Below are 15223 nucleotides of genomic sequence, written 5' to 3'. Positions count from 1 at the left end.
CCAGGACCTAGGTTTCAGGGTGGATGTATCTGGGAAAGAGGCAGCCTCAGGAGAGAGACAAAGGCAAAAAAATCCTCCCCTGGGGTTTACGTCCTGTCCTAGGGCTGGCGGCAGCTCCAGAGCCTGGGACGCGGAGCAGTGGGTGCTGGCAGTCCCGTCCCACACTCAGCGAGGCGGCGTGGGCACCGGCATGTGGCGGCACGTTTCGCTCCAACCACTTCGGAGCAAACTTTTCACCTTGCTGGGGTGAAGCCGGCACCTGCGCAGGCTCCAGGCTTGGGGAACAGCAGCTGAAGAGCTGCCTGGTGGAGAAAGACCTGGGGTGTTGATTGACAGCGGCTGAACATGATCCAGCAGTGGCCCAGGTGGCCAAGAAGGCCAATGGCATCTTGGCTTGGAGCAGAAACGGTGTGGCCAGCAGGTCCAGGGAAGCGATTGTCTCCCTGTACTCGGCACTGGTGAGGTTGCACCTCAAATCCTGGGTTCACTTCTGGATCCCCCACTATAAGAAGGACATTGAGGCTGGAGAACAGGGGTTATGAGAGGGGGCTGAGGGAGCTGGGGTTGTTTAGCCTGGAGAAAAGGAGCTGAGGGGAGATCTCATCACTGTCTACAACTGCCTGAAAGGAGGTTGTGGTGAGGTGGGCATTGGTCCCTTCGCTGATGTTTAAATTGGATTTAAGGGAATATTTCTTCACTGGAAGGGTTCTCGGGCACTGACAGAGGCTGCCCAGGGAGGTGGTGGAGTCCCCATCCCTGTAAGATGGGAAGACGAGGTGCTCAGGGATCTGGTTTAGTAGTGGACATCCAGTGGGCTGGATGATCTCAAAGGTCTTTTCCAACCTAACGATTCTATAACCCAAAGCGGGACGTGGGGAGCCTCAGGGCTCAGCTCCCACTGGGGGTGCAGCCGGAGGGGCTGTTGGGGTGCAGCAGGGCCCTCATCTCCACTTGCAGCCCGGTGTCAGTGGCCTCCCAGCACCTCTGGCCGTTGTGGGGGGTGGCTGGATGCTGGAGACAGGGGCTGCCCTGGTTCGGGTGCCTGGTTGGGGTGCTAGGATGCAGTTGGCAGAGGCTCCAACTCTGCCTCTCAGGAGCCCTTCATGGTTTGGGAAGTGTTGACGGGGCTGGTGGTGGCGGGAGGACAGGGACACACCCCTGTCCCCCTCTTCTGCCCCCTCCTTTGGGTTGGAGCATCCTTAGGGGTGGCACCGCTCCCCCATCGCCCCCAGACGCCGTGGGAACCAACAGAGCCTCTCCCAGCTGCCGCTCCTGTACAATTCCCATTTATTATGTCATACAATTCCCATTTATTACATTGAGACCTCATTCCAGAGAAGTCCACTACTGCCTGAGCAACCTACCGGGCCCCCTCCCCGTGAGCCCTTGGAGCTGAAGCACTGAAACCTTTAGGGAAGGGAGATGGGAGGTTCCTGGGGTTTAGAGTTTGCAAAAATAAAAGGGAGGGGAGAAATCCAACCAAACAGCCCCAAGCTCGCTACCCTGAGCTGGGGGCTGCTCCCAGTACCCGGAGCGGGGGGTCCTAGTCCCAGCGCGGGGATGTGGGGCCGTGCGGTGCCCCCTGCCCAGCTCGGAGCGAGGGCTGGCGAGGTGCAGAAGTCCCGCGGGAGCCTGGAGCCATCAGAGCTGCGAGTAGAGGGAGTTCTCCATCTCCGGCGTCAGCTTGGCGTGGAAGGAGGCGAGGCCCACCCCAAAATCTGGAAGGAGATGGAAGAGAGCTGTCAGCTGAGCCCCTCGCATCCTGGCTCCTGCGCAAGGCTGTGAGGGGGTACAGTGAGGGTCCACAGACCCTCCTGAGGCAGCGCTGGAGGTTGGGGAGCCAGGAACTGGATCATTGCCCACCCCACAGCCGGTCACCCTGCTCCAGGACAGTGGGGTACACGTCTGCGTGGGAAAAGTGGAGCACCCCAGTGGTTGGGGTCCCTCCCGCTGCCCCCTGGGGCCGTACCCATCTCTGCGTCCAAGCGCCCCGCTGGCAGTGGGTTCTTGCGGTGCTCCTCGATGTGCAGGGTCATCTCCTCCCGCGAGGCGGTGGAGTAGGGGCACTGGGTGCAGGTGTAGCGGCCCCGCGTGTGCTCCCATACGATGCGGCTGTTGGAGGAGTGCCCTGCAAGGACAGGCGAGGAGGGAGGCACAGCGCTCGCCCCTCGCCCTAGGGCAGGTGGCCCCGGCTCCTCGCTGCATCATAGACTCATGGAATGGGTTGGGTTGGAAGGGACCTCAAAGCCCAGCCAGTTCCACCCCCTGCCATGGGCAGGGACACCTCCCACTGGATCAGGGGCTCCAAGCCCCATCCAACCTGGCCTTGAGCATCTCCAGGGATGGGGCAGCCACAACTTCCCAGGGCAACCTGGGCCAGGGCTTCCCCACCCTCATAGTGAAGAATTTCTTCCTAATGTGCAGACTAAATCTTCCCCGTTCCAATTTAAAGCCATTCCCCCTCGTCACTCCAGGCCCTTGTTAGAAGTCCCTCCCCAGCTTTGTTGTAGCCCCTTCAGGTACTGGAAGGCCACATCGTTCAGAAGCCCCCATGCTCTGAGTCCCACGTGCACAGAATTCCCCCCCGCATAGGGGGAACCCCAAATGTGGGAGCAGGGAGTGAGGCTGTGCCCTGCTGGCTTGGACCTCCCGTTGCCTCTCTGCACCCCATGGAGCAAATGGCAGCAGCTTCCAGCCCGAATCGGGAGGGTTTGAGCCCACAGACCAGCTGTAGCTCCTTCTCCTGCTCCATGGGCACTGCAGGAACCACATTTCTGCAGCTCCTGGGGGGGCACAGCCAGCAACCCCCTCCATCTCCAAGCCTACCTGGGTGGCATCCCCTCTCCACACAGCTCCTGAAAACGTGGGAACCTGCCCTCCCCCTCTGCTCTCCGTGGAGCATCGTCGTGCCCCAAAGGGTCTCTCCCATCCCTTGTGGCCCCCCCCGTGCCGCCCCCCACCCCAGTGCCAGAAAGTACCCCCCAACCAGTAGGTGCCAAACTAACCTGGAGTCACTCCTGAGCCAAAGCATGGGAGGAGTGGGCTGACACTCATACCTGCGGAGGGAATCGAGGGGCAAGACAAGCATTAGGTCTTCCCCTCCCTTGCGAAGGGGGACATGTGGGGGGGGCAGGTTTAGCCTCGCACCCCCAGCTCGCTGGGGAGCAGCAGGGCTGGGAAAATGAGGAGTGAGTCTTGTTTGCTGGTGCTTTCTCCAACTGAGCATCCCTCAAGTGGGATGGAGGTGGGGGCAGAGGTGGGATGGGGCTGGGTTGGGGCACCAAGGGGGCCCTGCAAGGAGCCGGGAGGAGGGGGATCCTCAGCTGGCCGATGGTGCATCCTTCTCCAGGAGCTGCTGGTCAAGGTGGGAGCAGAAGAAGGTTTGCCCAAACAGCCCCGCGTGCTCACCTTGGCTTTTCCTCCAGACGGCGTTGGAGCCGGGGGGGCCGTGGCCCGGCACGTAGGGCCGGAGGCGATGCTGCGCTGGGGGCTGGGGCAAGCTGTAGGGCGAAGGGGGCATGTAGGACAGGAACGGCCCCGGCACCGAGGACGGGGGTGGCCCTGAGAACCGAGTCAAGGACGACGGCCCGAAAAGATTGGGCTCCAGCAGCGGGAAAGGGTGGGGGGTCGGCGAGACCAGCGGCAGCGCCTCCAGTGAGCCGGGCAGCTCAGGGAGGCTGGTAGGGAGCGCGGCGGGGGCCGCTGGGGCAGTGTCCACGCCGGGGAGGATGGCTTCTTTCTCCAGGGGTCGGATAATGCTCAGGAGTTTGGGCAGCCCCTCGGTCGGCTTGGCCGCAGGCTCCTTCTCCAGGGCAGAGGTAGCAGGCAGGACGGGCTTGTCGGCTTTGGGGGGCGGCGCGGGGCTGCTGGCACTGTCGGAGCAGACGTGCAGGTGCTTGAAGAGGGAGCGATGTGTCCGGAAGCGCAGCATGCAGTTCTCACACCTGCAGGGCCAGGGAAGCGGTGTCAGTCCCCTCTGCATCCCCTCTTCCCAGCGCTGGGCTTTGCTGCTGAGATGGGGGGGTCTGAAAGCTGGAAACCTGTGTGCTTGGGACTGTTTGGGAGCTGCCGGGTGCCCTCAGCTAGGATCACAGAATCGTGGAATGGTTGGAAGGGACCTCAAAGCCCATCCAGTTCCAAGCTCTACCACGGGCAGGGATACCTCCCACTGGATCTGGTTGCTCCAAGCCCCATCCAACCTGGCCTTGAACACCTCCAGGGATGGGGCAGCAACCACTTCCCTGAGCAACCTCATAGGAAAACATTTCTTCCTCAGATCTCACAGAATCATAGAATCACTAGGTTGGAAAAGACCGACAGGATCATCAAGTCCAACCATTCCCATCAATCACTAAACCATGTCCCTCAGCACCTCATCCACCCGTCCCTTAAACCCCCCCAGGGAAGGTGACTCAACCCCCTCCCTGGGCAGCCTCTGACAGTGCCCAATGACCCTTTCCATGAAATTTTTTTTCCTAATGTCCAGCCTGAACCTCCCCTGGTGGAGCTTGAGGCCATTCCCTCTCGTCCTGTCCCCTGTCACTTGGGAGAAGAGCCCAGCTCCCTCCTCTCCACAACCTCCTTGCAGGGAGTTGGAGAGAGCAATGAGGTCTCCCCTCAGCCTCCTCTTCTCCAGGCTAAACACCCCCAGCTCTCTCAGACGCTCCTCTTCTTCTCCAGCCCCCTCACCAGCTTCGTTGCTCTTCTCTGGACTCGCTCCAGAGCCTCAACATCCTTCTTGTGGTGAGGGGCCCAGAACTGAACACAGGATTCGAGAAGCGGTCTCACCAGTGCCGAGTCCAGAGGGAGAAGAACCTCCCTGGCCCTGCTGGCCACACTGTTTCTGATCCAAGCCAAGATGCCATTGGCCTTCTTGGCCACCTGGGCCACTGCTGGCTCATGGTCAGTCACTGTCAACCAACACCCCCAGGTCCTTCTCCTCCAGGCAGTTTCCAGCCAGACTTCTCCTAGTCTGTAGCTGCTCAGGGTTGTTGTGCCCCACGGGCAGGACCCGGCATTTGGTCGTGTTAAACCTCATGCCAATGAGATCTCACCTCAATCTCCCCGCTTCCAGCTGAAAACTGTTCCCTCTCATTCTACCCCTTCCCTCCCTGATCAAGAGCCCCTCCCCTGCCTTCCTGCAGCCCCTTTCAGTCCTGGAAGCTGCTCTAAGGATGTGCCACGGGAGGTGTCTGCAGGGAGAAGGCAGGGGATGGGGACCAGCGGGACTCACTTGAAGTAGCGGTTTGGCTTGTAGTGCACCTTCATGTGGGCCATGAGGTCCTGCATGCTGGGGAAAGTCTCCGTGCAGCCCAGCGTCGGGCACTGGAAGGTTTTGCCTGACCAAGAAAATGGGATTGAGAGTCAGCACCAGCCTGGTTGGGCTGCACCCCCAAGGCTGGAGGGTCTCCAGCACTTCCCATGCTCTCTGCATGCCTGGCCCATGTTGTGTAGCATCTCCTGGACAATGAAGCCTCAGCTTCAAGCCCTGCTTTGCCACCTCCCAACTTAAAAACGATCAATGCAGAGAGCCATGGCCTTACCCTCAAGGGACTGCGTGGGTCTGTAGTGGACTTTCAGGTGGTCCATCAGCTCCTGCATGCTGGGGAAGGCCAGTTTGCAACCATAGCTTGAGCACTGGTAGTGCTTCCCTGGAAGGAGACAGATCTGTAGGTCTTGTCCCTACCCCAGGGGTCACTGTCACCCCCCTGGGGCAAGGCTAGGGCTCAGCTCACCTGGGACTGGTCTGCGCTTCAGCGGCCGCAGGTCCTGGGCTGGGGTTCCTCCGCTCCCCGTCACCGGCATCGGAGCGACAGGCAGAGCCGCTTCGCTGCAGCCTGAGGGGAAAAGGCCGTTAGGGAGCAACAAGCTCAGCCCCTGCCCAAACCAGGTCCCTCTCCACCCTCCCTCATATCCTGCACAAATGGGCTCAGGAAGTTGGGGGTGCCTGGGGTGGTGGTAATCATGGAATGGTTTGAGTTGGAAGGGACCTCAAAGCCCATCCAGTTCCACCTCCCTGTCACAGGCAGGGACACCTCCCACTGGATCAGGGGCTCCAAGCCCCATCCAACCTGGCCTTGAATCCCTCCAGGGATGGGGCAGCCACCACTGCTCTGGGCAATCTGGGCCAGGGCCTCCCCACCCTCACAGCAAAACATTTCTTCCTAAGATCTCATCTCAATCTCCCCTCTTGCAGCTGAAAACCGTTCCCCCTCATCCTCTCCCTGGACTCCCTGATCCAGAGCCCCTCCCCAGCTTTCCTGGAGCCCCTTCAGTATTGGAAGTTGCTCTAAGGTCTCCCCAGAGCCTTCTCTTCTCGAGGCTGAACAAGCCCAACTCTCTCAGCCTGTCCTTGGATGGGATGTGCTCCAGCCCTTGGATCATCTCTGTGACCTCCTCTGGACTTGATCCAACAGATCTGTCTCCTTCCTATGCTGAGGACTCCAGAACTGGACACAGGGCTCCAGGTGAGGTCTCATGAGAGCAGAATAGAGGGGCAGAATCCCCTCCTTTGACCTGCTGGTTAAACCAGCCACCAGAAGCCTCCAGGGTGGTTGGAGACAGGAAGGTCTTTGCTCAAGGAAAAGCCGCTGATATGGAGGCAAAGCCCACTGGCATCTCGAACAGGCTGGGTGATGCCATACACACACCTGTCCAGGGTGCTCCCAGCCACCCTCTGGGGTGGAATTTAGCCAAAGGGACCTCAAATCAAGAGAAGGCTTCTCCTCATCCTGCTCTGACTCCTCTCACCACCCCATGTGGCACAATGGAGTCAGAATCATAGAATTGTTTAGTTGGAAAAGACCATTGAGATCATAGAGTTCAACTGTCCCTGTCCACTATTAAACCACATCCCTGAGCCCCTCACCTGCCCATCCTTTAAACTCTTCCAGGGTTGATGACTCCACCAACTCCCTGGGCAGCTGTTCCAGTGCCTCAGAACACTTTCAGTGAAGAAATCATTCCTAATGTCCAATCTGAACCTTCCATGGTGCAACTTGAGACTCACCTGGCCCCTCTCCGGTGTATCTACCCCCCAGGGAGAAGGTGGGTACAGCCTCGTCCTTCTCTGTCTTCATGGCCTGGCCAGTGGTGGTCATGGGATGAGGCACGTGTTGCCGACTGTCTTCTCCCAGTGATGCTACAACCAAGCGCAAGAGTGAGAGGTTAAATGCTGGCGTGGAGTGATGTTGACCGCCTCCTCCTTGGTGCCCCATGGCTGTGTGACCAGCCTTCCTGGATGGGGACCTCCAGAGCCAAGCTGGGAGGAGATCTCGGCTCCACATGGGCTTCCCAGTAGAAGCAGGATGCAGATCTCTTCCCAGCATCTCTCTGGGGTGGATGTGCTGTGAACACCACACCTGGGGGGCTTGGTGTATGGAGAGCAGCCACCAGGCTTTGAAGCTGGAGCTGTTGCCACCCCTTCCTGCATCTCCCACTCGATCTCCACAGAGCTCCTGAAAGGTCCACCTCCAGCTGCTGCTTGGCACACATCACCAGGCTCCCACAGCACATATAGTCCAAAATCCCACCCAAAACCACAGGACCCACCTCCCTGCCAAGGTGATGCAGCTGAAACAGGAGCTGCTTTAAGTCTCTCTTGCTCCTGGCTGCGCTGGGAGTCCCATTGGATGCTCCTCTTGACTGTTCCCCCCCAGATTCAAAGGGTTTTCCTGCCAAGAGGAGCAGCAGATCCCATTGCACGATTGGGAGTGGCGGCAGCAGGGCCTGATGCCCAGCTGATGGGCTCGTTCCTTCACACATGCTCCATCAGATGGTCCCCAAAACCAAACTGGCTCACAGAGCCTCATTGAGAGGCTTTGATGAGCAAAAGCCAAACACTAACTCCCAGCAAAAGGCATCCAATTAATTCCTCACTTTAGAAGATTTCTCAGCGGTGTCTTAGGGTCAAAGTTGAAAAGAAAAGATGATGGTGATGATGATGATGATGATAATAATAATAATATCAGTGCTGGGCTGCAGAGTGGCGGCACCATGCACACCAGAACTGGTGAGAGAGTTAATTTTTCCCCAAGACCTCAGTGACTCCCAAAGTGAACACCCCTTGGGAATCTCCCTGGGGATCAGCCTTGCAGGGTGCAATGAGATGTGCCCACATTATAGAATGGTTTGAGTTGGAAGGGACCTCAAAGCCCATCCAGTTCCAACCCCTTCTGCCATGGGCAGGGACACCTCTCACTGGATCTGCTTGCTCCAAGCCCCATCCAACCCGACCTTCAAGGATGGGGCAGCCACCACTTCTCCAGACAACCTGAGCCAGGGCCTTCCCACTCTCAGCTGAAAACAATTCTTCCTAAGATGTCATCTCAATCTCATCTCTTTCAGCTCCAAAACACTCCCCCTCGTCCTATCCCTGCACTCCCTGATCCATCCCATCCCTCCTGCCCTTGCTGGACCTGCCCGTTAGCATCTGCTCAAGATGCATCTTCCCAGCTTTTCTGTTCCAGCCTGGCCGCACGCAGCGGGGCTTTAGCCCAGCAAAGGGGGGGCTCAGCAGCTGTTGCTGCAGCAACCAGTGGCACTGGGATTGCATCCCAGCCAGCAATAAATCAGGGAGGGAGGGGGGGCAAATCCCAAAATCCAGGAGGGATTATTTCTCCAGCTGCCCCCAGCCTCGCGGCTTTGTTTGGGGGTTGCATTTGCTTTTTGCTGTTGTGGTTTTCTCAGCTCAGCGGCTTCTGCCGACGCTGCAGGATGCAACCTGCTCCGAGGGCGAACCAGCTGGAAGGCGGATTGGCCACGGCGCGGGGGGCTTTGGGCAGGGCCAGGGGCTGATCGGGTCCCAGGAGAGGAAATTCAGCCCTGGCTGGATGGGTTGGTTTCCTTCATCTGCCCAAAGCAGCACAAACACCACAGAAAAGCAGTTTTGCTGGAGCTTTGTTTTATCAGGAGGTGAAAATGCAGATTTTGCTGGGAAAAATGGTTTTGGGAATCTTCTTTGGAGGGAGAAAGCATGACAAGGGTGAAGGCAGGGCAGTGTCCTCATGTTCAGCCCCTTCATAGAATCATAGAATCACCAGGCTGGAAGAGACCCACTGGATCATCGAGTCCAACCATTCCTATCAAACGCTAAACCATGTCCCTCAGCACCTCATCCACCCATCCCTTAAACACCTCCAGGGAAGGTGCAGCATCTGTGTGGCACCACGTTACCCTGACATGTTGGAACTTTGGTGCTGCTGGAACAACTCCTGGTAGTGGGAGTCCCTGAGACTGCAATGAACCTCACCCTGGTCAGAGAAGTCAGGGGGGTCTGGTGGGGCCTGGGGTGGTAATCCTGGAATGGTTTGGGTTGGAAGGGACCTCAAAGCCCAGCCAGTTCCCCCCCTGCCATGGGCAGGGACACCTCCCACTGGATCAGGAGCTCCAAGCCCCATCCAACCTGGCCTTGAACCCCTCCAGGGATGGGGCAGCCACCACTGCTCTGGGCAACCTGGGCCAGGGCCTCCCCACCCTCACAAGAAAACATTTCTTCCTAAGATCTCATCTCAGTCTCCCCTCTTGCAGCTGAAAACTGTTCCCCTCTCATCCTATCCCTGTACTCCCTGATAAAAAGCTTCCCTGCTGGAAATGCTGGCTCCAGATCAATCCTCCACGCTGCTGCCTGTCCCCAGGCCTGCGGACAGTCCCCTGTCCCTGATGGTCTCTGATGGGAGCAGGACGCCCACGCCTGCTGCACCAGGAGTTTAATTGGAGCACAGGCAAGAAATCAGGCAATTCTCCCTTGGCACCGTTGTGGCTGTTGGCTTCCAGGGCAGGAGCTTCAGGATCAAACCTGGCAGCACCTTTGGATACAATCATAGAATCCCTAGGCTGGAAAAGACCTTTGAGATCGTCAAGCCCAACCGTACCTGTCCACCACTAAAACATATTCCTGAGCAATTAATCTACCTGTCTTTTAAACCCTGAAGGATGGTGACTCCACCACCTCCCTGGGAGCCTCTGCCAGTGCCTGAGAACCCTTCTGGTGAAGAAATTTTTCCTAATATTCAATCTAACCCTTCCCTGGCGTAACTTGAGGCCATTCCCTCTCATCCTACTTCCTGAGCCTTGGGAGAAGAGTCCAGCACCCACCTTGCTGCACCCTCCTTCCAGGCAATTGTAGACAGTCATGAGATCTCCCCCCTCAGCCTCCTCTTCTCCAGGCTAAACACTCCTAGTTCCTTCAGCTGCTCCTCGTAACCCTTGTTCTCCAGCCCCTTCACCAGCCATGTTGCTCTAGTCTGGATGTCCTCCAGGACCTCAACGTCCTTCATGTAATGAGGGGCCCAGAACTGAACACAGCGTGTTACAGGTCCTACTAAAACCTCCCTCCTCTCCTCAGATGTGCTGTCCACACTATTCTTCATTTCCAGTTGGAAGTGGTTCCCCAATGATGCGTTTGAGGCTGAATCACAGAATCACTGAAGTTGGAAAAGACCTCTGAGTTCACCCAGTCTAAAACTCAGCCCACCACCACCGTGCCTACTAAACCATGTCCTCAAGTGCCTCTCCAAATCACCCTCTAAATCTGCTTGGGGTGGACCCAGGCCCAGCAGGGTCTCCTGGAACCCCCCAAGGCTGCCTGGCACCAGCCTTGACCCCACTGATGCCCCCACACTGGGCTTGCTCCCCCAGCACCAGGCAGGATGATTTCTTCATCCTCCATGAGAACGATGCCAACAACTTTTTGGAGTCCATCTTCAAGACGGAGCAGATCAGCCTGCAGTGTGAATGCTCTGAGGAGCTCACCCGCACCAAACTTTCTCTGGAAAAGCAGCGAAAGCACCTCCTGAGTCAACGCAAAGGGGCAGGAGTGGTGCTGCTGGCAGGATGGATGGATGGATGGATGGATGGATGGATGGATGGATGGATGGATGGATGGATGGATGTGCACCTCGCTGCACCCAGCGTGCTGCCCCACCAACGTCCCACAAAGCTGCTCAGCCCTGGCTCTGGTTTTCGTGGAGCCGGTGGCTCATTTTGCCGTCACTGCTCACTTTTCACCCTCCAGGACCTTCTGTCCTGCAACCCCATGCGTGATGCTCCAGCCTCGGTGCTGCTGCCACCATCCCCATCCCCAGCAACCTCACTGGAGAGGTGGATCCCCCAGTACCGGTGCAAACCCTGCCCTGGAAACCCAAATCCTGGAGCCATCAAAGATTCAGTGTCGCTTTTTGCAGGGTTTTCCACCCACTGGCACCAAACTCCGGCCGGGAAGGGGCAAAAATCCTCTTGGGGGGCGACAGCACCAAGGGGGAGTGGGAGGGTTTGGTCACCCAGAGCTGCCTCCAGTGTTCATTCAGTTAATAATTAATACGGCTCAAATAAGCCACGGGGTTTAAACCCATCGACAAGCCCAGAAGACTTTTAGAGCCCCCCCTCCGGGAGGATAAATGGGAGAAAAAACCTGATTTGAGCATTTCTGAGCGGTTTGGGAGCAGAGGCTTCCCAAAACGCAGCTTCTCGGCATCGGGAGATGAGAGACAAAGGCTCAGAACAAGGGGCTCATGTGATCGCTCAGCGCCGAGCGGCGCGGAGGGAGGACGCTCAGGCTGTGACAGTCGCCCAGTGCCTGTTGGGACGGTGAGTCCCCCCCGGCAGGCGCTCCGGCCACCGGTCCTGGCCTTCAAACGCACGTCGTAAACTAAAAACGCACATTAAAAATCCTCCTGGTGCCTTCACGGGGAACCCTGCGAGAGGCAGGGAAGGATGCTCCCCTCGGGGATGCCCAAGCAACTTGGGTGCCCTCATCCCAACTTGGGGTGGAGCAAAGCTGCTGCCTCAAGGTTTTACGCCTCCACCTCGCTCCGAGGGCACGTTCCCTGCTTTCCAACTTAGAAAATCCACCTGGAGAGCCCCATGGACTTCACCATGGATCAGGCATCCAAAAAGGGTGAGCCTTGTGTCCTGTTCCCAGGGTGGAGATGGGAACAGCTCGGCTGAGAACCTTCAGGAGTTCCTTGAGGAACATCTCTTCTTCTCTTCCCCCCAGAGCCACCCTCAGCAGCCCTGCCCCCCTCTCAGCTTCCTCCAAGCTACCGGTGACCTGGGTGACTGGGGGACAGTCGTGCTGCCCCATGTCCCCACACCATGCTGGTGGCCACCTCCCCCTGCCTGCCCGTGGCCAGCAGATCCACCAGCTGGAAAAAAACCTTCTTCCCTTTCAGGAGCCACCTGAGGAGGATGGACCTTCCCCTCTGCGCTCAGACAACGCTGCCTCTCGAGCAGGTGGCCCTGGTTCAGGTTCCCACGATGGCTGAGGTGCAGGATACCTGCAAAGACGGGGGCTAGCGGCTCCTGTGGCTACCTGACCCTCTGCTGCTAGCCCACAGCTACAGCCCAGGGCCTGCAGCCCCACCATGCGTAGCACAGCCATGGCTAATGGGTTCTGTGGCTAGCAGCACCCCATGGGTACCACACCCATGGCTACTGCTTTCTATGGCTAGTAGCCCTCTCATGGGTAGCACACTCATGGCTAGTGCTTTCTGTGGCTAGTAGCTCCACCATGAGTAGCAGCCCCTCCACGGGTAGCATGCCCATGGCTAGTAGTTGCTGTGGCTAGCAGCCCCCCCATGGGCAGAACACCCATGACGAGTGGGTTCTGTGGCTAATAGCCCCACAAGGATAGCACAACCCAGGCTAGTGCTTTCTGTGGCTAGTAGCACACCCCAGGGGTACATACCGCTGGCTAGTGCTTTCTGTGGCTAACAGCCCCCACTTGGCAGCATCCCCCGAGGGGCACACACCCTTGGCTAGTGCTCTCCAAGGCCAGTAGCCCTCCCACCCCTGGCAGCATCCCCCCAGGGGTACACACGCCTGGATAGTGCTTTCCGTGGCTAGTATTCCCCCTCCCCAGGTGTACATCCCCTTGGCTAGTGCTTTCTGTGGCTAGTAGTCCCCCCAGGGGTACACCCCCCTGGCTAGTCCTTTCTGTGGCTAGTAGCTCCCCTCCCCAGGCGTAGACCCCCTTGGCTAGTGCTTTCTGTGGCTAGTAGCCCCCCTCCCCAGGGGTACATCCCCTTGGCTAGTGCTGTCCGAGGCCAGTAGCACCCCCCTGCCCCGGCAGCATCCCCCCAGGGGTACACCCCTCTGGCTAGTGCTCTCCGAGGCCAGTAGCCCTCCTTCCCAGGAGTACATCCCCCTGGCTAGTGCTCTCCGAGGCCAGTAGCCCTCCTTCCCAGGGGTACATCCCCTTGGCTAGTGCTTTCTGTGGCTAGTAGCCCCCCCAGGGGTACACCCCCCTGGCTAGTCCTTTCTGTGGCTAGTAGCTCCCCTCCCCAGGGGTACATCCCCTTGGCTAGTGCTTTCTGTGGCTAGTAGCCTCCTCATTGGCAGCATCCCTCCAGGGGTACACTCCCCTGGCTAGTGCTCTTCGTGGCTAGTAGCCCCCCCCTCCCCAGGGTTACACCCCCCTGGCTAGTGCTTTCTGTGGCTAGCAGCCCCCACCCCCAGGGGTCCAACCCCTGGCTAGTGCTCTCCGTGGCCAGTCGCCCCCATGGCTAACACGCCCAGCAGTGGCACAGCCAGGGCTCGCACCCCATGGCTGGTCGCCCCCTTCCCGCGGTCAGTAGCCCCCATGCCCCCCATCCCCCCCCCCCCGTACCGGTGCCCGGAGCGCATCAGCGGAGCGGCGGCCGCGGGGCCATTTTCTGCGCGGAGCTGTCGCGAGAGCGGGGGGAGGAGGAGGAGGAGAAGGAGGGGGAGGAAGGAGCGGCAGGGAACGGGGGGCGGGGGCACCGGGGTGGGGGGGGGCGGCGAAGGGCCCCGCGGTTGTTTTTCCTGGGGGGTTTCATCCCCCCCCCCCCCACCTTGCACCCCTGAGCCTGCGGGGGCTGCAGCATCGGGGGGAGCTCGGAGCATCCCGGGGGCTTAGAGCATCCCAGGATCTCGGAGCATCCTCGGGGGCTATGGAGCATCCCAGGATCTTGGGACATCTCAGGATCTTGGGGCATCCCAGAGGTTCGGAGCACCCCGGGGGGCTTTGGAACATCCCAGTTTCTCGGGGCATCCCAGGATCTTGGGGCATCCCAGGGGCTCGGAGCATCCTGGCGCATGGAGCATCCCTGGGGCATTTGGAGCATCTAAGCCCGTGGAGCATCCCAGGGTCTTGGAGCATCCCAGGGGCTTGGGGCATCCTGGCCCTTGGAGCATCCCAGGATCTTGGAGCATCCCAGGGGCTCAAAGCATCCTGGCCCTTGGAGCATCCCAGGGGCTCAGAGCATCCCGGCCCTTGGAGCATCCCAGGGCCTTTGAAGCATCCCAGGGACTTCGAGCATCCTGGCTCTTGGAGCATCCCATGATCTTGGAGCATCCCATGATCTTGGAGCATCCCACGGGCTCAGAGCATCCTGGCCCATGGAGCATCCTGGAGGGGCTTTGGAGCATCCTGGCCCTTGGAGCATCCCAGGGCCTTTGGAGCATCCCAGGGGCTTGGAGTATACCGGACCTTGGAGCATCTTGGGGGGCTTTGGAGCATCTAGGCCCATGGAGCATCCCAGGGGCTCGGAGCATCCTGGCCCATGGAGCATCCCAGAGCCTTTGGAGCATCCCAGGATCTCAGAGCATCCCAGGGGCTCGGAGCATCCCAGAGGATTAAAGCATCCCTGCCCATGGAACATCCTGGCCCTTGGAGCATTCCAGGGGCCTTTGGAGCAAACTGCGGGCCTTGGAGTGTCCCAGTCCTTAGAGCATTCCAGCCCTTGGAGCATCCCAGGTCCTTGGAGCATCCTGGGGTTCCTGGAGCATCCTAGGGTCTTCAGAGCACTCCAATCCTTTGGAGCATCCCGAGGGCTCAGAACATCCTAGGGGCTTGGAGCATCCAAGGCTTTTGGAACATCCTGGCTCTTAGAGCATCCTGGGGGCCTTGAAGCATCCCAGCTCTGGGAGCATCCTAGGGGTCTTTGGAACATCCCAGGGGCCTTCAGAGCATCCCAGACTCCTCTGAGCATCCTAGGACTCTCAGATCATTCCAGGTGCCCTCAGAGCATCCTGGTGCCGTTGGATCATCCTGGGGTCCTCAGAGCACCCTTAGGAAGTGCTGGACACCTCCAAGCATCCCTGGGCACCCCAAGACTTTTGAAGCTGCCCAACCCCTTCCAAGCACTCTGGGCCCTCTGAGAAGCCCAAGTTCCTTGGACTTCTGGGAGCTTCCTGAGCCTTCCTTAGGCTCCTCAGAGTCCATCAGATCATGCATCAGAGCAGCCCAAGCCCTGTGAAGTCC

The 15223-nt window shown here is 59.0% G+C and overlaps 1 protein-coding gene across 1 annotated transcript; it reads right to left on the bottom strand.

Annotated features, from left to right (window-relative positions):
- Window positions 1–1273: 1273 nt before the first annotated feature.
- On the bottom strand, window positions 1274–13681 carry ZNF414 (zinc finger protein 414). The gene is made up of 9 exons (XM_069878155.1): window positions 13607–13681; window positions 7010–7141; window positions 5736–5837; window positions 5544–5651; window positions 5234–5339; window positions 3409–3944; window positions 3006–3056; window positions 1970–2128; window positions 1274–1718 (listed from the first exon to the last, which is right to left on the bottom strand). The coding sequence occupies exons 2-9, from the start codon at window positions 7098–7100 to the stop codon at window positions 1642–1644; spliced, it is 1230 nt and encodes a 409-aa protein (XP_069734256.1). The 5' UTR covers window positions 7101–7141; window positions 13607–13681; the 3' UTR covers window positions 1274–1641.
- Window positions 13682–15223: the final 1542 nt, after the last annotated feature.

Source organism: Phaenicophaeus curvirostris, chromosome 28 (assembly GCF_032191515.1).
Source record: "Phaenicophaeus curvirostris isolate KB17595 chromosome 28, BPBGC_Pcur_1.0, whole genome shotgun sequence".
Classification (NCBI taxonomy): domain Eukaryota; kingdom Metazoa; phylum Chordata; class Aves; order Cuculiformes; family Cuculidae; genus Phaenicophaeus; species Phaenicophaeus curvirostris.
This window is presented reverse-complemented; position numbering and strand designations above follow the sequence as displayed.